Source organism: Musca vetustissima, unplaced genomic scaffold, assembly GCF_032173495.1.
Source record: "Musca vetustissima isolate MV318-11 ecotype Yass unplaced genomic scaffold, APGP_CSIRO_Mvet_v1 utg335958, whole genome shotgun sequence".
In the NCBI taxonomy this organism is placed as follows: Eukaryota; Metazoa; Arthropoda; class Insecta; order Diptera; family Muscidae; genus Musca; species Musca vetustissima.
In genome coordinates this window covers 1-24,820 of record NW_026879989.1, presented here as the reverse complement: position 1 = coordinate 24,820, position 24,820 = coordinate 1, and the positions used below count along the sequence as shown (strand labels likewise).

Genomic DNA, 24,820 nt, shown 5'->3' with positions numbered 1-24,820 from the left:
CAACAACAGTAGCTATTATTTATAGCAAACGGAAATAATTGCAAGAGTAGTTAGTTTAGCAAAATAGAAAAACAAAAATAAAAATATTTTAGTAGAAATATTGCAATTTAAAAAAAATAGAAGTAGATTCAAGGAACAACCGCCCAATAACTACCCAGACACAAGGAAGAAATAAAGAAAATCATAAGCAAAATTGCAGTCAATCTGTATCCACATTTAGAAAATCTACACACATATACAGAGAGAAGAAGGAGTAACAACAACAGCCATAAAAAATCAATCAACCAAAACCGAAAGGCAAACAAAATCAAATTTACTCCCCCCACTCCATAAACATCCGTACATATATAAACGAAGAGAAACAGTATCCGCCTGAATAACAACAGCAGCAATAAAGCCAACTCGAAGGACCTCCTCCTCCTCGTACACACATACACACACATTTAGCCATCAACTATTAACCGTACAACTAGCAAAACGTCTGTAAATAATGCATCTCCATTTCGAGCGCAACACGAATACAAAATGCGATTGCACAATTCTGTCGTTATCCTGGATGGGAAAAGTTCCCGATGATATACCAGAGGTAAGTTTTTGGTTTTAATAACAACTTTTTCGAACAACCAACCAAATGTTTGCTGTCAAGAGTAAAATTACTTGTTATTGTGCTGTTGTGGTATTTTTATTAACAATTTTGGGAGGTCTTGAAAATAAAAAAATGTGTGTTAGATTTTGAAAAAAACTTTTTGGAAGCAATTTAAAGCGGTAGCTTTAAAGCTAATAGGAGACAAATTTGCCTATCGGTTCTAGACCCCAATCTTTTTTGCACTAAATCAGTTTCAGACAAAGTCGTGTTACACCAAAAAATTTAATCAAAAATTTAAAATATTATTTAAAAAATCTACAAAAATATTATTCGCATGGTCCTTAAAAAAATCTACGCCTTATTTGTCTGAAGGTCCTACAAAAATGTTGTTTAGAAAAATCCACGCTTATAGTTCGGGTGGTCCTCCAAAATAAATACAAATAAAACATCAACGCTTATAGTTCGGAAGGTCCTTCAGTAGATATACCATTTGTCCTCAAAAATTCATCGCTTATTGGTCGGATGAGCCTCCAAAATATTATTTTTAAAAATCCACGCCTATTTGTCGGATGAGCCTCCAAAATATTATTTTTAAAAGTCCACGCCTATTTGTCGGATGAGCCTCCAAAATATTATTTTTAAAAATCCACGCCTATTTGTCGGATGAGCCTCCAAAATATTATTTTTAAAAATCCACGCCTATTTGTCGGATGAGCCTCCAAAATATTATTTTTAAAAATCCACGCCTATTTGTCGGATGAGCCTCCAAAATATTATTTTTAAAAAACCACGCCTATTTGTCGGATGAGCCTCCAAAATATTATTTTTAAAAATCCACGCCTATTTGTCGGATGAGCCTCCAAAATATTATTTTTAAAAATCCACGCCTATTTGTCGGATGAGCCTCCAAAATATTATTTTTAAAAATCCACGCCTATTTGTCGGATGAGCCTCCAAAATATTATTTTTTAAAAATCCACGCCTATTTGTCGGATGAGCCTCCAAAATATTATTTTTAAAAATCCACGCCTATTTGTCGGATGAGCCTCCAAAATATTATTTTTAAAAAACCACGCCTATTTGTCGGATGAGCCTCCAAAATATTATTTTTAAAAATCCACGCCTATTTGTCGGATGAGCCTCCAAAATATTATTGTTAAAAATCCACGCCTATTTGTCGGATGAGCCTCCAAAATATTATTTTTAAAAATCCACGCCTATTTGTCGCATGAGCCTCCAAAATATTATTTTTAAAAATCCACGCCTATTTGTCGGATGAGCCTCCAAAATATTATTTTTAAAAATCCACACCTATTTGTCGGATGAGCCTCCAAAATATTATTTTTAAAAATCCACGCCTATTTGTCGGATGAGCCTCCAAAATATTATTTTTAAAAATCCACGCCTATTTGTCGGATGAGCCTCCAAAATATTATTTTTAAAAATCCACGCCTATTTGTCGGATGAGCCTCCAAAATATTATTTTTTAAAAATCCACGCCTATTTGTCGGATGAGCCTCCAAAATATTATTTTTAAAAATCCACGGCTATTTGTCGGATGAGCCTCCAAAATATTATTTTTAAAAATCCACGCCTATTTGTCGGATGAGCCTCCAAAATATTATTTTTAAAAATCCACGCCTATTTGTCGGATGAGCCTCCAAAATATTATTTTTAAAAATCCACGCCTATTTGTCGGATGAGCCTCCAAAATATTATTTTTAAAAATCCACGCCTATTTGTCGGATGAGCCTCCAAAATATTATTTTTAAAAATCCACGCCTATTTGTCGGATGAGCCTCCAAAATATTATTTTTAAAAATCCACGCTTATAGGGTCTTCGCTTATTGGGCGGATGGAACTTCAAAATTTTATTTAAAAAAATGTAAGCTTATAGTTCGGTTGGTCCTCCAAAAATACAGTTTAGAAAAGTTAATGCTTATAGCTCCGATGACCCTCAAAGGTCTCACAACATGACCTAGCCAACGTAGTCGCTGCAGCTTACTATGTCTGAATATATCGTCGACCGAGAATAGATGATATAACAACGGCCCATAGATCTTTCGAGAATTTTTCTCTCAAACACTCCAAGAGCTGCCTCATCTGGTTGCGTAAGTACCCATGCTTCAGATCCATATAACAGCACGGTAGTATCAGTGTCTTATAAAGTGTGAGTTTGGCCTGCGAGATATGGCCTTGTTCTTAAATTGTTTTCTCAGACCATATTAGCATCTGTTGGCCATCACAATCCTTCTCCGAATTTCAAAACTGATGCCAATAGTTTTATTTATGGCTGTGCCAAGGTATATAAAATCGTTCACTACCTCGAAGCTGTAGTTTTCAAGTTCCACGTTCAAGTTCAAGGAGACTTATTCCTCTATAGTTGGCATATATCGTATTGTTTCCTTTTTTGTGTGCGGGACACAGGATGCTGCTGATGCAATCATTGGGCATGCATTCATCTAGCCAAATTTTACTAATCAGCTGGTGCATGCTCCTCACCAGCATCTGACCACCAGTCTTGAATAGTTCGGCTGGTAAGACATCGACTCCTGCTGCTTTATTGTTCTTGGATATATAATCTATATCATCATCTCTTATTGGCTATCTTCTATACCGCCACTATTTGATACCAGAAACTTTGAAAAATGCTCCTTCCAAATCTTCAACACGCTGTCTGTATCTGTCACCAGGTTTCCATCTTCATCTCTACAGGACGATGTGCCTGCAACAAAGCCTAAGGTTTGGTGTTTTACTCGTTTGTAAAATTTCCAAACTACGTTCTGACTCATGTAAATCTCGGTTTGCTCACGTTTTTCTTGGTCTCTCTTCTTTCTTTTGAAAATACATTTTTCCTGTCTCTTTTCTCCCGACAATTCTCTCTTGCATTGCGTTTTGCTACTGTCTGCAGGTTTCGTTTTTCGCTTCAGTAGCATTACGACACTCCTGATCCTACCATGGATTTCTTGATGGTGGACTTTGGTACCCTATTGTTGCTTTTGCTGCAGTTTGTAGGTCGGGGCAATTCTTTGCCATTGTGCTTCTATATTATTATCGGGACAAGGAGTGTTTTCGCCAAGCAGATGGGTAAGTTGAGCGGAGTAGGTTTCTGCTCTCTATTGTGTTTGCAGGTTTTCGACGACGAGTTTCCGTGTTACATTAGATCGCACCTTTACTGCTACATAAAGACGGGTGCGTACCTTGGCTGCCACAAGGTAATGGTCCAAATTGATATTCACTCCCCGGATCGATCGAACGTCTAAAACAATGGATGAATGCCTTCCGTGTATCACAACATGATCGATTTGATTTCTCGTTGTTCGATCAGGAGAAATCCAGGTGCCCTTGTGTATATCGAATCTGAATTGAATCTGATACTGCTATTAACATGTTTTTTGCTGCCGCGAAGTCAATCAACCTCATGCCGTTGTCGGATGTTTTTTCACGGATTATAGAAAATCGCTCATCTACTGGAGTAAATCTGGAGACGAGCCAAATTCATGACTCGTTTCATGGCAGGGCGTAATCTTAGGATTTACTTACGCCACTCCCTTTCCTTCGCATTTCCTGTATGAAAATAATTTCGACTTTTTACTTCTTGAGTACATCCTCCAATGCAAAAACTGCCCCTGTTCTGTACAACGTGCGCACATTCCAAGTGCAGATTCTCAGATCGTGGTCCCTTAAACGTTTGTGGGAGTCGTCAACATTGAGCAGGTTTGGTCGTTGCTTTTTCATAGTAGGAGGGGTTTTTCGAGCGTGGCCAACTAACCCCTCAACCCATTTTTTGTAGTTCTTATGTGTGAACTCGCGGCACATATTCGCTCACTATTTCAACGGTTGATGAAAATAGCTATCCCAGGTGACACCGCGGGGAGCTCAGTGTCCACAATTGAGATGGAAGAGGAACCAAGATAAGCCTGGGCTTCGACATGTTAAAGCCAATCGGAGCCGATGCTTAGTATCTATCATCCTAACTACCCTTCCATACCCGTTTTCGTGAAACAGGCTATTAATTATTTCAATAGGGACCTCCCTTGCTAAAATAAGTAAATTAATAACCAAATTCGAAATTACAATTTAATTACTAAATACTTGTTATATATTTCATATTAATATTACACACATACACGCACACATACAAAGATAAATTAAAACTTAGACAATTCTAAATAAATAAATACTTCACAAATAAATACAATGGCATTCAGCATCCATTCATTGCTCGCAGACACCATCATCGTCGTCAGCATCCCGACAAACAATGACGGCGCACTCTAAACACCATAGCCATTGTGCCGTCCAATCATTAGAACTGTCAAAGTCGTCATCATCAGGACGATCAACCAATTATAAATGCCGACTTGTTGTCCAGCATCGTCAGTTGCTGATGCCTCTGCTGCTCCGGCTTCTGCCTGATTGAATAGGACACGAGTGCGTCTCTCCGCTGTCAATGGCAGTTGTATTCGCACATCCACAATATCATCGTCATCATCACCATCACTGGCTGTGACTACTTGGCCACTTTTCAAATAGGATTTAAAGTCAACAGGTTTGTCATTTGGCTCATAGCCATAGATATGCATTTCGACGAACAGGCTGGTTGTGTGTTGATCTGTGACAATTGCCTTGAGGGTGTGCTGTGACAGTTTTTCATATTCGACAATGGGATGGGAATTGGTGGCGAGCGGGTGATTTAAATAGTGCTAAAGAAAGGCATAAAGAGGAATTAGTTAATGGCTGAAATTTGCTAACGGAAACCTTATTCAGCCAGGCTGAATTGAAGTTTTCCTAAAGAAAATCTTATTCAGCCAGGCTGAATTGAAGTTTTCCTAAAGAAAATCTTATTCAGCCAGGCTAAATTGAAGATTTCATATAGAAAATCTTATTCAGCCAGGCTGAATTGAAGATTTCCTATAGAAAACCTTATTCAGCCAGGCTGAATTGAAGTTATCCTATAGGAAACCTTATTCAGCCAGGCTAAATTGAAGATTTCCTAAAGGAAACCTTATTCAGCTAGGCTGAATTGAAGATTTCCTAAAGGAAACCTTATTCAGCTAGGCTGAATTGAAGATTTTCTAAAGGAAACCTTATTCAGCTAGGCTGAATTGAAGATTTCCTAAAGGAAACCTTATTCTGCTAGGCTAAATTGAAGATTTCTTAAAGGAAACCTTATTCAGCTAGGCTGAATTGAAGATTTATTGTAGAAAATCTTATTCAGCCAGGCTGAATTAAAGATTTATAATAGAAAATATAGAAAATCTTATTCAGCCAGGCTGAATTGAAGATTTCCTATAGAAAATCTTATTCAGCCAGGCTGAATTGAAGATTTCCTATAGAAAATCTTATTCAGCCAGGCTGAATTGAAGATTTCCTATAGAAAACCTTATTCAGCCAGACTGAATTGAAGATTTCCTATAGAAAACCTTATTCAGCCAGGCTGAATTGAAGATTTCCTATGAGAATCCTTATTCAGCCAGGCTGAATTGAAGATTTCCTATGAGAAACCTTATTCAATCAGGCTGAATTGAAGATTTCCTATAGACAACCTTATTCAGCCAAGCTGAATTGAAGATTTCCTATAGAAAACCTTATTCAGCCAGGCTGAATTGAAGATTTCCTATAGAAAACCTTATTCAGCCAAGCTGAATTGAAGATTTCCTATAGAAAACCTTATTCAGCCAAGCTGAATTGAAGATTTCCTATAGAAAACCTTATTCAGCCAGGCTGAATTGAAGATTTCCCAAGGGAAACGTCAATCAGCCGGGCTGAATTGAAGATTTCCCAATAAAAACCCAATTCAGCTGACCTGAATTGAAATTTTTCCATCGAAAACCTAATTCAGCTGAGCTGAATTGCATTTTTTAATACTTACATCAATTATAAAAAATTCCACACAAGTTATAAAACTGTTGTCGATAAAATAAAATATCACCGAGTGATTTGTGGGTTCATCGGTTGTGTCCGGGGAGGTTTGATCGGCATGGTACAGCAAATAGTCACCTGAAGATAATGAAATACATTATTTTTTCCATTATTGAAAAATCAGACATTGCCTTACCCTCCTGCCTCTCTCCCAATTGAACGATTTTATTCATATTCGAATTGAACAGAGCTTCGTCGGATAGATCCGGAGGCTGATGGTGTTCCACATGATGATCATCCACATCTGATGATATATCATTATTCTCTTCAACATATTCCTCGTCCATATGTTCCAGGGCTCTGCTATCTTCGCGCATGAGATTTAATGTCTCCTTGATGGTGGCCTCAGGTTCCGCACTGGATTTCAGTAGGTCATAAAGATTTTGACCACGATTTATAATATACCGGGAATTTACATTCTGAGGAAGTTGATGATAACCATAGATTTGTATTAACACCTCGAAGGGGTCTTTATTGCTTTCCGAGTCAGTGGTTGGATCCTGGGTAATATTTGGTAACATTCGTCGGATGGTTCCGTTAATTAAATCATTTTCATAACTGAAATCGACATTAACGTAGATTTCCTGCAAGGAGACAACAGAATTTTTAAAGAACTTTTTCACAAGGTCCGAACCACTAGGCGTGGATTTTTTAAAGAATATTTTTGCAGTTCGAATCGATCAAATAAGGCGTGGATTTTTTAAAGAATATTTTTGCAGGCCGAATCGATCAAATAAGGCGTAGTTTTTTTAAAGAATATTTTTGCAGGTCGAACCGACCTATAAGACGTGGATTTTTTAAAGAATATTTTTGCAGGCCGAACCGACCTATAAGACGTGGATTTTTTAAAGAATATTTTTGCAGGTCGAATCGATCAAATAAGGCGTGGATTTTTTAAAGAATATTTTTGCAGGTCGAATCGATCAAACAAGGCGTGGATTTTTTAAAGAATATTTTTGCAGGTCGAATCGATCAAATAAGGCGTGGATTTTTTAAAGAATATTTTTGCAGGTCGAATCGATCAAATAAGGCGTGGATTTTTTAAAGAATATTTTTGCAGGTCGAATCGACCAGATAAGGCGTGGATTTTTTAAAGAATATTTTTGCAGGTCGAATCGACCAGATAAGGCGTGGATTTTTTAAAGAATATTTTTGCAGGTCGAATCGACCAGATAAGGCGTGGATTTTTTAAAGAATATTTTTGCAGGTCGAATCGACCAGATAAGGCGTGGATTTTTTTAAAGAATATTTTTGAGGGTCGAATCGACCAGATAAGGCGTGGATTTTTTTAAAGAATATTTTTGAGGGTCGAATCGACCAGATAAGGCGTGGATTTTTTTAAAGAATATTTTTGAGGGTCGAATCGACCAGATAAGGCGTGGATTTTTTTAAAGAATATTTTTGAGGGTCGAATCGACCAGATAAGGCGTGGATTTTTTTAAAGAATATTTTTGCAGGTCGAATCGGCCAGATAAGGCGTGGATTTTTTAAAGAATATTTCTCTTCTTTCTTCTTAACCGAAAATCCTAGATTGGATTTTTGTATTTTTTTCTCATTCTTACCTCATCCGATATCATTTCAATATAGGTAATTGGCTCCGGTATGGCATAATTGAAGGTAATGACAGTCTCCTTGGTCAGCGAGATAAATGGCGTTCGCAGAATATCTTTCATTAGCAATTGATCGCCGAACATACGGGCTCCAATACCAAATACCGATGCATTGGCCACTTGAATCACAAGTGAAAATAAAACGGCATAAAAAGCCAACAACAAATTGGCGGCTAATGGCGAAGCCGAACACTTCATGATGATGATGTTATATGGATGATTATTGGGATGTTTTTTGTAACTATATTAAAAAAATTATAAAGAGATTCAGAGATTATTTGAAATAACACATTTTTTTTGTTTATGATTCCGCAATCCGCATCTGTCATTCGGTATAAATATATATACTTATGTTCTAATAGACAATCATGAATTTTTATGCGGTAAAATGAAAGACGAAAAGGAAATCTGTTTTTTTTAACAAACCAAAAAACACAACAACACAAAATTCCGAAACTCAACACGCCAATTTGTTTTGTATTTTTTCCGGCGAAAAATTATAAACGTGTAATTTTTTCAAACATTTGTTGTTCGAATGTTTCGCGAGAACTGATTTTCAAAAGATGTAGCAAATCTTTAAGAAGGCCCGCACAGATCGATTGGCGTGCCAAACATACATCGGAATGAAACAAATATTCGTTTGGGAAAATGCTAACGATCACTCAACGAAAAATCAAAGAGAGAGAGCGAGAGAGCGAGGGAGAGAGAGAAAGAGAAAAGAATGAAAAAAAGTGTTTTTCAAAATTTCTCACGATTCTTAGAAACGGATTTCAATGCACTTTCTTTTAACAAAACAAATAAAATATTTTTTTTTATGAATTTTAAAAAAAGAAAGGGTTGCTGAAGTCGAACATAGTGTGACCTATACGGGTCGTATTTTTAAAACATGTTTTTCAAATACCATCCAATACTAAAGAATTAAAGAATATTTTTCGAGGACTAATCGACCAATAAGGCGTGGATTTTTAAAGAATATTTTTGGAGGTCGTATAGGTTCATGTTTTGTCTTAGACCCACATATAAAGGTCCGGCCCCATTTTCGGCCATGAGAAGGATTCGGCAGTATTTTATAACTGATCGGATTGCATCTTCGCATTCCAGAATATTGGATGTTGAACAATATATTTACAGAATTTTTTACGAGATGGGGTCAATGATTTAACACAGACCTCATTTAAATGGCCTAACCCATTTTCTAATATATTTTGAAGGTGCAGAAGTGCCTCTAATAGATAAAAAACTTATTCCCAAAAAATATTCAATACATGTAATTCCCAGTTTCTATATAGTTCCCATATGTTCATGTTCCTACCCAAGCTAATGAAAAAGCAGTGGGCGGAGCGGATTTTTATTCCGAGCCTGGGTAATATTTTGTGATAGTTGCACCCTCTTGCCCGATTAGAGGTCAACAACACCTCTTCCTTACACTGAAATATTTGCGGAATATTACCGATATTCAGTACATCCATACTCCTTTCACCGCGGGTTGTGTTGTGATGTTCGGCTTATAATTGTAGCCTATAGATCGAATTGAAAAAAAAAAATTTCGGCCCACTTCATCCGAAATTTATTATCTGATCATCACCGAAAATTATAGGCGTTGTCCTTGACCATAACTGGAACCTCATGGAACATTTCAAAGCGATCAGCGCTATATTTCCGCCCTCTAGTGTGGAAATGGTTTATTAACTAATATCCGAATACGTAAGCACCTGTAAATATTTACATGTAACTCCCACATCCAAGTACATACGACAATATAATTGGTATCAATTTGAAGGCCAACCACTCCTCCTGAATATGCTATTAACTTCTCGGCTCTATGTCCTTCAGGAGTAAATATATACGCTATAGAATACAGATTTTGTAATTTTGCACATAAAAGTAAGGGTCCATTTGACCATTGATCGATCTTTATCATCGATCGATCTTTATCCATGTTAAAATTCGAGATGTTTGGCCATAATTCCGGCCTCTGGGGCGATCAGAAAATTAGACAAAAAATACAGTTTTTGGTCCATTTCATCCCCAAAATATTAACCGATGTTCACCAAAAACAATAGGGGTCTTCATTAGACCGAACCCATCCTACATGCAAAATTTCGTGAAGATTGGTCCATAACTGTGGCCTATATCGTGTTTACAAATTATAATGGACAGACGGACGGACACTAATGTCTAGATCGACTCAGTATACTTATAGGTGGTGACGATCGGTATTCTTATAGATGGGTCTAGGACCAATATTTCGCGGCGTTACACTCTTTGGGCTGCACAAAGCTATAATGCCCTGACATCATAGTTGTGTAGGTATTATAGCTTTGTGCAGCCCATAGTTTAAAAATCCACTCCTAAATGTAGGCTGGACCTTGAAAAATATTCTTTAAAAATCAAACCCCAAATGTAGGCTTGCCCTTGAAAAAATTACAAATTTTAACACGCTATTGGTACATACCTATCTATAGTATGTATGAAGTAGGGAAAGTTTAATCGGTCAAGATTTTTGTTCGAAAATAGGGGATTTTCCAAGGCGTATGCAGCCGTAGTTTATATACAGACTTCAGGTGGAGTGTCATTGGTGGCAGCCAAAAGTAAGGTTAATCCTATATGAGAATAGGAAGACTCTTCCGAAGCTAGAAGTCTGTGCAAGATCGCTTGCTGAGAAAAATTATGAAAGTAGTGAAAAATAAGAAGAAGGTTTATGCCTGGAGTGACTCAACCATAACCCTGGCATGGATTAAAAAAACAATAACAGTCTTATCAGCATTGCATGTGGGATGTTAGACTCTTTAAACGCTCCAACGATCTTTGAATAGAATTTTGTGTTACAGAAGATTTGTGACATACAATTCTGTTTAAAGTATTTTGAAGCCTACTGCAGGGTATCATATATTCGGCCCCGAATTTCCTTACGGGTTTAAATAATAGGGGTTAATTTTCTTATTTTTTTTTTTCATTGGCCATCCGACCAATAGGTGTGGCTGCTTTTTAAACCTTATTTTTCAATACTATCCGACCCGTCTGTGTATATTTTTTCAAGGTCAATCCGTGCTATTGGTGTGGATTTTTCAAATAATATATTTCTATGAAATAAGCACTGCATTCATTCATTGTTTTTATCGAACTGGTTATTATCAAAAACACTTATTTTTGCAAATATTTCAATTTAACTACGCCTCATTTGCCATTGATGAATGTATCGATGCATTTGCATTCATCATCCCTTCCCCCTTTACTTCCACCCTATGAAAGCCAACCACTTTCTCCACCTCACCTTTTTATTCGCGCCACTCAAAACAATTAGAAATGTAAGGCCTTTGGCGCCATTCAAATATATTTGCCTTAGATCTGCGGATTATACGCCACGTTCTAAATGTGATGGCATTAACGATGGATCGGCATCCGTTGCACGCCTCTCTGACATTGACCTTATTATAATGATGTGGTGGTTGTGATGGTGGTACTTTTGTATTTTTACTTAGAAAAAAAAACAACAACAAACAAACTTTCACACACATTTTACAAAAATGGCAAAACTAATCTATTTTTAAATCGGAAATTCTCAAAACAATCCGAAAAAAAACATTTGAAAATTTAACGTCGTCGTCAGCAGAAGCATACACATTAAAACACAACACAATGTCAGCCAGTCAGTCTATTGACTCTTAATATTTTTCTTCTATTCAATATTTTACTTTTATATTCATGGGTGGTTTTTTTTACTTTTTGTATTTTTATTTTTCTAAACATATATAAACAGGGGCGCACACACTTAGCCAAACATGTGTGGCACTTGCATACCATTAGATATATATACACACACTCGTATATACATATATGTTTGTATTTATTGTTGTGAAAAATATTTTGACCTACAATTAGGGATGACCCGAAAAATCTATGTCAAGATTGTATTTTAGAGAGTTCATTCATAAATATATACAAACAAATATTCTCACATACATACATGTATATAGTTGGGATTATACAAAAGGGAAGTTATTTAACCTAAGAAAATTAGTGGCCAGTCATAGGCCAGAGGATACGCAGACACAGGTGTTGGATTTTAGGTTGAATTTCATAAAACATATATTTTTCCAAGTACCAACAGAGCATTGAGCATCGAATTAAAAAAAAATATTTTATCAAAGAACTTCCCACTTTTATGTTTTAAATTTAAAAAAAAATGGAATGACAATTTCAGATTTTTTTAAATTAAATTTTTTAAGGAATCTTCAGGCCAATAAGGACCTCTTCAACTATATGCGTGGATTTGCAGATTTTTTCAATAATATATTTCAGGGATCATTTGAGCTACAATGTTGGATTTAATTTCTATACCTTCCGCAATAGTATGGAGGGTATATTCATTTTGTTTTTCCGTTTTAACTCATCGAAATAATCATTTCCGACCCTATAAATTATGTATATTCTTGATCAGCGTAATAGTCTTTGTTGTAACCAAACTAGCCTCTTAAGGATTGAGTAGATTGAGATATATTTTGCATTGTAATAAATTTTGTCTGCAGGCTGGGCAAGTTCGAAGATTGGCTATATCGGTCCATGTTTAGGGCACCCCTCAATATAAGGGCACCCCTCAATTTTCGGTATATTGTGGTTCTTGAGCGCATTTTTTCAACCGAATTCGCTGAAATTTTGGTACATTGGGTTCTTATTAGCTGGCTTGTGATAGAACATTTGTTCCATAAGCCGAACTTAAAAAAGATTTTCAGGCGCGACGGTTTTGTGCATAGCTTTTTCCAATTTAAAAGACCACCGGGCTTCCAATTCTGTGAGAGCCATCAGTTGGATCGCTTTTATATGCCTTTTGTGGTGGGGCATTCTCATCCATTCTCACGACATGACCTAGCCAACGTAGTCGCTGCAGCTCGATACGTCTGACTACGTCGATGTCCGAAAATAGATTGTGCAGAATATCACCGTCGAATAGATTGTGGTTCATTCGACGGCGATATTCACTGTCGACGCAGATCGACCCATAGATCTTTCGGAAAATGTTTCTCTCAATCACTCCGAGAGCTGCCTAATCTGCTTGTGCAAGTATCCATGCTTCTGATCCATACAACAGCACGGGTAGTATCAGCGTCTTGTAGATTGTGAGTTTGGTCTGGCGAGAGGTTACCTCGTTTCTGAATTGCTTACATAGTAGCATTTGTTGGTCAACACTCCAAATTTCAAAACTGATGTCATTAGTTTTATTTATGGCGGTACCAAGGTATATAACATCTTTAACTACCTCGAAGCTGCAGTTTTCAAGTACCACAGTTGGTCCGAGTCTACTGCACGTCTTGTGCGTTGTAACCATCCGCTTGGTATTCTCCTTATTAACTGCCAGACCCACTTTGGCAGACTCCTTCTCAATTCGTTCCATGATGGCTATTAGCTCTCGCAATGTTCGACCCATTATATCGATGTCGTCGGCGTAGGCGAGTAACATATGATGTTTGGTGCACAGAGTGTCATTTCTGTTTACCTTTGCCTCTCGTATGACCTTTTCCAGCAGAATGTTAAAAGGGTCACGCGACAAACTGTCACCTTGTCTAGATCGGCATTGAGGGGCCAGTTAAAGTTGTCCTGCTCAGCCATATTAATTTTTTGGGAATATCGAACGCAGACATGGCTTTAAACACCTCTGAATACGAATAATTTGTGGATGTGTTTTTCGTGTGTCTTTTCCAGAATTTGATGCAGTGTGAAAATCTGGTCTTGGCTTCAGTCGTTCACACAGCATGCTGGATAGCACTTAATATGCCATATGAAGGAGACTTATTCCTCTATAGTTGACCATATCGTCTTGTCTTGTTTTTTATGCACGGGACACTGGGGAACATGCTGAGGATCCAATCATTGAACAAGCATTCCTCCAGCCAAATTGTACAAATGATATGGTGCATGCTACTGAACAGCATTTGATCGCCGGTCTTGAACAGTTCGGCTGGTAATCCATTGGCACTTGCTGCTTTATTGTTCTTCAGCCGATTAATTGCTGCTCTGACCTCATATTGGCTAGGTGGTATACATTATATACCATCATATCTTATTGGTTCTGGGGTATCTTCTTCACCGCCACTATTTGGGCAAAATAACCGCCAGGTCTACATCTTCATCTCTACAAGAATATTTGATACGGTTTGGTGTTTTACTCGTTGTTAAAATTTCTGGACATCATTCTGACTCCTGTACATCTCAAATTGCCCACGATTTACTTACTCATTGGCGTAGATTTTTAAAAAAGGTACCGGCTATAGACGTGGATTTTTGAAACCATTTTATTAGGTACCGGCTGTGAGTGTGGATTTTTGAAGAAATTTTTTTATGTACCCAATTTCCTCAGCCTATCAAATTTATAGGCGAGGATTTTCTAAATATTTTTTTCCAAGACTATCCTGGCTATATGCATGGATTTTTTGAACATGTTTTTTCAAGGGTCATCCGAATACGTTTCTTTTAAATATTTGTCAAGGGCCAACCGAAGAGTGATTTTTAAATAAAAGTTCTCCACCAATAATTGTGAATTTCAAAATAATATTTTGTTAAGAACCTCCCAAGTTATAAGCGTGGATTTTTTCAATAGTGGATTTTTTTCTAATAACTGTAAACTTGGACTTTTAAAAATTTAGTTTTCGAAAGATCATTGAATCTATAATCGTGGATTTTTTAACATTATATTTTTCATAAGCCAGGATTTTTTTCAAAGCTAGAATTTTATTAACTGATTTTGTTTCAATGTCTGGATTTTTTTAAATACTTTTACGGACCATCAATACTATAGTCTTCGATTTTGGGAACAACTTTATTTAGGGAAGATGAGATCTTCCCTATCTATATGCATGGATATTTTTAATCTTTTTTAAAGACAACCCCTCAGTAGATTTTTTAAATTTTTTTAGACGTAGATTGATTTAATAATTTTGTATCGCTTACAATCTCGGCTCTAATTTTTTAAATAATGTTTTTCAATAGGTTCATTTGAGTTCTAAACATCATTCTAAGGCGTGGATTTTTTAAATACCCTTCAGACGCTTTAAACCATTTTTAGTGGCCATCCCGCCATGAATTCTTAAAAAAATATTTCAGTGACTATCATAATGCGGATAGTTTTGTTAACATCCCGACGTGGATTTATTTAATGATTTTGTATCGGTTACAATCTCTGATGTTTTAAACAATATTTTTTACAGGGCCATATGAGTTCTAAACCTGATGTTCTTAAAGACCATCACCTTTTTAAACAATTTTGTATGAACATTCCGGCATGGATTTTCAAAAAAAAAAAAAAAATATTAAAGTAGATATTTTTTAACCTCATTTTTCAGTGACCATATGAGGGGGAATTTTTGTAAATAATTTTGTATTAGAGACGATAAAAGTTTTGAATTTTGACACAATATTTTTGTAAGGTTCATTCGAGTTTTTTGTCATCTAAAAGTATACAATGCGCAATAATTCAATTTGTAACAGTTATGTAATTTATTATTCTTGTTGTTGTTATTTTTATGGTCTGTTTTTTTTTTTTTTTTTTTTGTAATTCTGTTTCTAAGGGATGGGAAGCCACAGGTATTTCTGCTCTATTTTCCCAATTTTCTTTTAACCCTCCAGACATAAACAATAAAATGGAAAAACAATAATAAATTAATTAAAATATCGTTGATGCGTAACATTTTACTTGACTACTATGCATAGATGAAATTTAAATAATCAAATCAAATTTTGATGAGAAGTTGTTTTTGTTATTTGAAAATGAAAAACTTTTCTCATTTTATTTTAATTTTCTTTTTGTTGTTGTTATTTTATAATTAAAAGAATGGTAGGTTAAAGGGGGGGGGTAATGGGGTGCGTATAATTAATGCATACCTTATACGAGGTGGAAACTCTTTACAAACGAACAGGGGGAGTTTTTATATTCTACCCCATTCTTCATTTATATTCTGCTATTCTCAATGGACGAGCTAAAGGGAATCCCTATAGCCGACCAGGGAAAAGCTCTAAGAGGCCTTACAGGCGAGCTGAAGGTAGTCTTTCTATACGAAGTGATGGGAGTATTTATAGATGAGTTGATTGTTGTCTTTATAGGATAGTGGAAGGGAGTCTTTATAGACGAACAGAAGGGAGTCCTCATAGAGCGGTACCATTGGGTATATACAATCTTTGACTACCTCGAAGCTGTAGTTCTCAAATTCCACAGCTTATCTGAGTCTACTGGACGTCTTGCTCGTTGATACCATCAGCTTGGTTTGCTCGTCACTTACTGCCAGTCTCACTTTGGCAGACTACTTCTCAATTTGTTCAAAGGTGGCTGTTACCGTTCGCAATGTTCGACCCATTATGTCGATGTCGTCGACATAGGCGAGTAACATATGCTGTTTGGTGTACAGAGTCACCTGTCACCTTTGCCTCTCGTATCACCTTTTCCAAGAGGATGTTATAGAGGTCACACGACAAACTGTCACCTTGTCTTAATCCTCGTTCGGTATTGAAGGGCTCCGAGAGGTCCTTTCCGATTTTAACTGTTGACCTTGTGTCAGTTAAAGTTATCCTGCATAACCGTATTAATTTCGCAGGAATGTCGAATGCAGGCGTGGCTTTAAACACCTCTGAACGGCTTGATGCGGCTTTATAGTCAACGAATAGCTGGTATGTGCCGATGTGTTTTTCGTGGGTCTTTTCCAGAATTTGACGCAGAGTGAAAATCTGGTCAATGGTGAATTTGCCAGTTCTGAAGCTGCATTTGGTATGGCCCAATAATGTCATTGACCATTGGCTTCAATCGTTCACACAGCACACTGGATAGCTCTTTATATGCGATGGGAAGAAGGCTAATTCCTCTATAGTTGGCACATATCGTCTTGTCTCTTTTTTTGTGCACGGGACACAGGATGCTGAGGTTCTAATCATTGGACATGCATTCCTCTAGCCAAATTGTACTAATCAGCTGGTGCATGCTCCTGATCAGCACCTGACCACCAGTCTTGAATAGTTCGGCTGGTAACCCGTCGGCTCCTGCTGCTTTATTATTCTTGAGCCGATTAATTGCTATTCTGAACCCATCTTGGCTAGATGGTATAGAGTGTATACCTTCATCTATTATTGGTTCTGGGGTATCCTCTTCACCGCTACTATTTGATACCAGAAACATTTCAAAATGCTCCTTCCAGATCCTCAACACGCTGTCTGTATCTGTCACCAGGTTTCCTTCTTCATCTCTACAGGAGGATGTTCCTGCACCAAAACCTTCGATTTGGTATTTACTCGTTGCTAAAATTTCCGGACTTCATTTTGACTCCTGTACCTCTCGATTTGCTCACGTTCACATTTTTCTTGTTCTTTCTTCTTTTTTCTGAAAATACGTTCCTCCTCCCTCCTTTTCTCCCGATAGTTCTCCATCGCATTACGTGTTGCTATTGTCCGCAGGGTTGCCCTATACGCTGCGTTTTTCATATCAGTAGCATTACGATACTCCAGATCGTTTCTTGGTGGTGGTTTCTGGTACCCAAGTGTTGCTTTTGCTGCAGTTTGTAGGGAGTGGGCAATAGTCTGCCACTGTGCTTCTATATTATTATCAGGACAAGGGATGTTTTCGTCAAGCAGTTGGGTAAGTTGAGCGGAGTAGGCCTCGGCTACCTATTGTGTTTGCAGCTTTTCGACGTCGAGTTTCCGTGTTGTGTTAGGTTGCGCCTTTGCTGCTACATTAAGACGGGTGCGTGCGTACCTTAGGTGCTACAAGGCAGTGGTCCGAATCGATATTCGCTCCTCGGATCGATCGAACGTCTAATACACTGGATGAATGCCTTCCGTCTATCACAACATGATCAATTTGATTTCTCGTTGTTCGATAGGGGGAAATCCAGGTGGCCTTGTGTATATCGAGATGCTTGAATCTGGTGCTGCTAACTACCATGTTTTTTGCTGCCGCGAAGTCAATCAACCTCATGCCGTTATCGGATGTTTCTTCATGAAGGCTAAATTTTCCGACGGTGCCAAACATATTTTCCCCTTCCGATTTTTGCATTAAAATCTCCTAGCAGAATTTTAATGTCGTGGCCAGGGCAGCGATCATATGCTGTTTCTAGGCGCTCGTAAAATATTTCTTTGGCCTGTTCATCTTTATCTTCGATCGGAGCATGGGCGCAAATGAGACTGATGTAGAAGAACTTCGCTTTTATGAGGATTATAGCAATTCGCTCATCTACTGGAGTGAATCTGGAGACGAAGACTTTTATTTTGCTGTTCACCATAAATCCGCATCCAAATTCATGTTTCGTTTCATGACAGCTATAATACAGTGAGTAATCGTCAGATTTACTTACGCCTGTCCCTTTCCATCGCATTTCCTGTAAGGCAATAATATCGGCTTTGAACTTCTTGAGTACATCCGCCATAGCGAAAACTGCGCCTGTTCTGTACAACGTGCGCACATTCCAAGTGCAGATTCGCAGATCGTGGTCCTTTATACGTTTGCGGGGGTCGTCAACTTTAGGGGGTTTGGTTTTCTTTTTCTTTGCTTTTTCATAGTAGGTTCGGTTTTCCGAGTGTGGGCAACTAACCCGACGCCTCAACCCATTTTTTATAGTTCTTATTGGTGAACTCGCGGCACATATTAGCTCACTATTTCATCGGGTGATGAAAATATCTACCCCAGATGGCACCACGCGAGGTCAGTGCCCACAATTGAGATGAAAGAGGGACCAAGATAAGCCTGGACTTCGCCATGTTAAAGCCAATCAGAGCCGTTGCTTGGTATCTATCATCCCCTACGCCACCCTCACGCCTATAGGCATGCCTTAAAAAAATATTTTTTAAAAATCCAAGCTTTTAGCTGGGTCTTGACAAACTACAGATAATATTCGTAATCGAGTTGTTGGAATCTCCAATCTCAACCTCGATGGGTACCCACTTGCATTGAAAAAAATATCTGCCTTTTCCAAAATGGGACAACACAATTCGAACATGACATTGAATTCGAGTACATCACCGACGACCATATGTCCCAAAACGCACTCACCCACACACACATGGCCATATTAACAAATAATAAAATAAAGTAAATAAATTGAAACATTCATTTAAATTTGGCTGTTATAATGGAAAATATATTTTTTAATATTTTTGTTGTTGTTGTTGGCAAAATGCCCAACAAAATAGATTGCGAATAGAAATGTGGGCCCATCAATGTGTGTGTGTCTGTCTGTGTGATGATGACGGCGATTCCCATGCAATTGCTAGTTGGTGATGGTGGTGTCCTTTCTCAACCACTTAGCCGCCATTCATTTTTTCAATTTCATGTGGACCGGATACTGATTTACATAACACCAGGGCAATAGAGCAGACTAGCATAAGGCCTACAAATGTCTATTATCCGCAAACCAAAAAAAAAAACTACATAACCCTTTTGGAATGCACCCACATAAATGTTCTGGCCAATGGTCGATGTCTCTCCTCTCATTCACCCGCCTATGGTTTCTATGGTGCAGGGCATAAATTTGTTTGATAGCCGGCTAACAAATTATTAAAGCCATTTGCCTGCCATTCAACCAGGCAGCCAGCCACCCAACCTGCCATTTAGACTGTCAATGGCAATTCACAGTTTGTTACAGAAAACATATTCGGGCTTAGTTGGCTGCTGTTGTTGTGGTGGCTTCAATGGCTGGTTGTTGGGTGTGTTTACAGATTGCTGGATATTTTTTTTCCGAATTGCCCGGCTAAAGGGTTCTCTTTTGTTCACTGGTTGTTGCTTTTTTGTATTTTTTTTATTATTGCAATCGGAAGTGGTTTAATCGTTTTTAGTGGCAGCGGCGACAAAATCATTTCAGTGGTTGGACAATTGAAGGAAATTATTTTACAGAAATACCCATAATGACTGGCGATTTAGGGAGGACAGCAGACTAGGAAAAACGTTTTTAAAATGGATAGAAAATTCAAGGGGTCAAATCAACTGCAGGATGTCTTTATATACGAGCTAAAGAGGGTCTTTATACCTGTAGAGAGCCTTTGAAGGTGGTCTTCATAGGCCTGCTGAAGGTGGTCTTCATAGGCCTGCTGAAGGTGGTCTTCATAGGCCTGCTGAAGTTGGTCTTCATAGGCCTGCTGAAGGTGGTCTTCATAGGCCTGCTGAAGCTAGACCAGTTCTTGAAAAAATATTCTTTAAAAATCCACGTCTAAAACTAGTCCGAATCTTAAAAAATATACTTTAAAAATCCACGTCTAAAACTAGTCCGAATCTTAAAAAATATACTTTAAAAATCCACGTCTAAAACTAGTCCGAATCTAAAAAAAATATACTTTAAAAATCCACGTCTAAAACTAGTCCGAATCTTAAAAAATATACTTTAAAAATCCACGTCTAAAACTAGTCCGAACCTTAAAAAATATTCTTTAAAAATCCACGCCTAAAACTAGGGCAGACCTTAAAAAAATATTCTTTAAAAATCCACGCCTAAAACTAGGGCAGACCTTAAAAAAATATTCTTTAAAAATCCACGCCTAAAACTAGACCAGACCTTATAAAAAATATTCTTTAAAAATCCACGCCTAAAACTAGGCTAGACCTTAAAAAAATATTCTTTAAAAATCCACGCCTAAAACTAGGCTAGACCTTAAAAAAATATTCTTTAAAAATCCACGCCTAAAACTTGGCTAGACCTTAAAAAAATATTCTTTAAAAATCCACGCCTAAAACTAGGCTAGACCTTAAAAAAATATTCTTTAAAAATCCACGCCTAAAACTAGGCCAGACCTTAAAAAAAATATTCTTTAAAAATCCACGCCTAAAACTAGGCCGAAACTTGAAAAAATATTCTTTAAAAATCCACGCCTAAAACTAGGCCGAAACTTGAAAAAATATTCTTTAAAAATTCACGCCTAAAACTAGGCCGAAACTTGAAAATATATTCTTTAAAATCCACGCCTACAACTAGGCAGAACCTTGAAAAACTGTTCTTTAAAAATCCACGCCTAAAACTAGGCTAGACCTTGAAAAAATATTCTTTAAAAATCCACGCCTAAAACTTGGCTAGACCTTGAAAAAAATATTCTTTAAAAATCCACGCCTAATATTCTTTAAAAATCCACGCCTAATATTCTTTAAAAATCCACGCCTAATATTCTTTAAAAATCCACGCCTAATATTCTTTAAAAATCCACGCCTAATATTCTTTAAAAATCCACGCCTAATATTCTTTAAAAATCCACGCCTAATATTCTTTAAAAATTCACGCCTAATATTCTTTAAAAATCCACGCCTAATATTCTTTAAAAATCCACGCCTAATATTCTTTAAAAATCCACGCCTAATATTCTTTAAAAATCCACGCCTAATATTCTTTAAAAATCCACGCCTAATATTCTTTAAAAATCCACGCCTAAAACTAGACTAGACCTTGAAAAAATATTCTTTAAAAATCCACGCCTAAAACTAGACTAGACCTTGAAAAAATATTCTTTAAAAATCCACGCCTAAAACTAGACTAGACCTTGAAAAAATATTCTTTAAAAATCCACGCCTAAAACTAGACTAGACCTTGAAAAAATATTCTTTAAAAATCCACGCCTAAAACTAGACTAGACCTTGAAAAAATATTCTTTAAAAATCCACGCCTAAAACTAGACTAGACCTTGAAAAAATATTCTTTAAAAATCCACGCCTAAAACTAGACTAGACCTTGAAAAAATATTCTTTAAAAATCCACGCCTAAAACTAGACTAGACCTTGAAAAAATATTCTTTAAAAATCCACGCCTAAAACTAGACTAGACCTTGAAAAAATATTCTTTAAAAATCCACGCCTAAAACTAGACTAGACCTTGAAAAAATATTCTTTAAAAATCCACGCCTAAAACTAGACTAGACCTTGAAAAAATATTCTTTAAAAATCCACGCCTAAAACTAGACTAGACCTTGAAAAAATATTCTTTAAAAATCCACGCCTAAAACTAGACTAGACCTTGAAAAAATATTCTTTAAAAATCCACGCCTAAAACTAGACTAGACCTTGAAAAAATATTCTTTAAAAATCCACGCCTAAAACTAGACTAGACCTTGAAAAAATATTCTTTAAAAATCCACGCCTAAAACTAGACTAGACCTTGAAAAAATATTATTTAAAAATCCACGCCTAAAACTAGACTAGACCTTGAAAAAATATTCTTTAAAAATCCACGCCTAAAACTAGACTAGACCTTGAAAAAATATTCTTTAAAAATCCACGCCTAAAACTAGACTAGACCTTGAAAAAATATTCTTTAAAAATCCACGCCTAAAACTAGACTAGACCTTGAAAAAATATTCTTTAAAAATCCACGCCTAAAACTAGACTAGACCTTGAAAAAATATTCTTTAAAAATCCACGCCTAAAACTAGACTAGACCTTATTCTTTAAAAATCCACGAAAAAATATTCTTTAAAAATCCACGCCTAAAACTAGACTAGACCTTGAAAAAATATTCTTTAAAAATCCACGCCTAAAACTAGACTAGACCTTGAAAAAATATTCTTTAAAAATCCACGCCTAAAACTAGACTAGACCTTGAAAAAATATTCTTTAAAAATCCACGCCTAAAACTAGACTAGACCTTGAAAAAATATTCTTTAAAAATCCACGCCTAAAACTAGACTAGACCTTGAAAAAATATTCTTTAAAAATCCACGCCTAAAACTAGACTAGACCTTGAAAAAATATTCTTTAAAAATCCACGCCTAAAACTAGACTAGACCTTGAAAAAATATTCTTTAAAAATCCACGCCTAAAACTAGACTAGACCTTGAAAAAATATTCTTTAAAAATCCACGCCTAAAACTAGACTAGACCTTGAAAAAATATTCTTTAAAAATCCACGCCTAAAACTAGACTAGACCTTGAAAAAATATTCTTTAAAAATCCACGCCTAAAACTAGACTAGACCTTGAAAAAATATTCTTTAAAAATCCACGCCTAAAACTAGACTAGACCTTGAAAAAATATTCTTTAAAAATCCACGCCTAAAACTAGACTAGACCTTGAAAAAATATTCTTTAAAAATCCACGCCTAAAACTAGGCAGAACCTTGAAAAAATATTCTTTAAAAATCCACGCCTAAAACTAGACTAGACCTTGAAAAAATATTCTTTAAAAATCCACGCCTAAAACTAGACTAGACCTTGAAAAAATATTTTTTAAAAATCCACGCCTAAAACTAGGCAGAACCTTGAAAAAATATTCTTTAAAAATCCACGCCTAAAACTAGGCAGAACCTTGAAAAAAATATTCTTTAAAAATCCACGCCTAAAACTAGGCAGACCCTTGAAAAAAATATTCTTTAAAAATCCACGCCTAAAACTAGGCTAGACCTTGAATAAATATTCTTTAAAAATCCACGCCTACAGTTGGCTGGTTCTTGAATAAATATCCCGTTTTCTTCATAATCCATAAAACTAATGATGTATCACTTCCTCTCTTTCAGGACGATGGCTGGAAATTAAATCGCACCAATTACTATCAAGAAGGCTGGCTGGCCACCGGTAATGTTCGTGGCATTGTCGGAGTGACATTCACCACATCACATTGTCGCAAAAATGTCGAATATCCTTTACGTACAAATTACAATTTAAGAGGACACCGATCAGATGTGAGTAGCCACCTGAATTTTATTTCCGAACTTTGAATCAATTAACACCTTTCCTCATCCTCCTCTTTCAGGTTATACTAGTCAAATGGAATGAACCATATCAAAAATTGGCATCCTGTGATAGTTCCGGCATTATATTTGTATGGATTAAATACGAGGGTCGATGGTCGATAGAGCTGATCAATGATCGCAATACCCCAGTCACGCATTTCTCCTGGTCCCACGATGGTCGCATGGCATTGATCTGCTATCAGGATGGTTTTGTATTGGTCGGTTCAGTGGCGGGTCAACGTTATTGGTCATCGATGTTGAATTTAGAATCGACCATTACCTGTGGTATATGGACACCCGATGATCAACAGGTTTACTTTGGTACAACTCAGGGACAAGTTATTGTTATGGATGTCCATGGTGCTATGGTGTCACAGGTCCAACTGTGCAATGATGTTGGGATAACATCAATGTCATGGTCGTGTGAAAAATTCAAAATGGAAGAAGGTGAAGAATCCGAGCCGGGTGTTACGAATGCAGGTGTGTATAAAGAGGAACATTTTATTTAAGACCATCTTCCTGTTTCAGAATATTTTTTCAAGCTCCAGCATAGCTGTAGGCGCGGAGTTTTGTTTTCAAAGTCCAGCCTAGCCTTAGGCGTAGATTTTTAAAGAATATTTTCTTCAAGGTCCAGCCTAGCCTTAGGCGTAGATTTTTAAAGAATATTTTCTTCAAGGTCCTGCCTTGCCTTAGGCGTGGATTTTTAAAGAATATTTCCTTCTATAAAGGTCAGCATCAGCTGGTCTATAGAGACCACCATCAGCTGGTCTATAGAGACCACCATCAGCTGGTCTATAAAGACCACCATCAGCTGGTCTATAAAGACCACCATCAGCTGGTCTATAAAGACCACCATCAGCTGGTCTATAAAGACCACCATCAGCTGGTCTATAAAGACCACCATCAGCTGGTCTAAAAAGACCACCATCAGCTGGTCTATAAAGACCACCATCAGCTGGTCTAAAAAGACCACCATCAGCTGGTCTATAAAGACCACCATCAGCTGGTCTATAAAGACCACCATCAGC

The 24,820-nt window shown here is 36.9% G+C and overlaps 1 protein-coding gene across 1 annotated transcript; it reads left to right on the top strand.

Annotated features, from left to right (window-relative positions):
• Positions 1-475: 475 nt before the first annotated feature.
• On the top strand, positions 476-24,272 carry LOC133325240 (tubby-related protein 4-like; the record flags this gene model as incomplete). The annotated part of the gene is made up of 3 exons (XM_061534023.1): positions 476-586; positions 23,577-23,741; positions 23,813-24,272. Coding segments are annotated over exons 1-3 (721 nt in total), but the record flags the coding sequence as incomplete, so codon positions are not given.
• Positions 24,273-24,820: the final 548 nt, after the last annotated feature.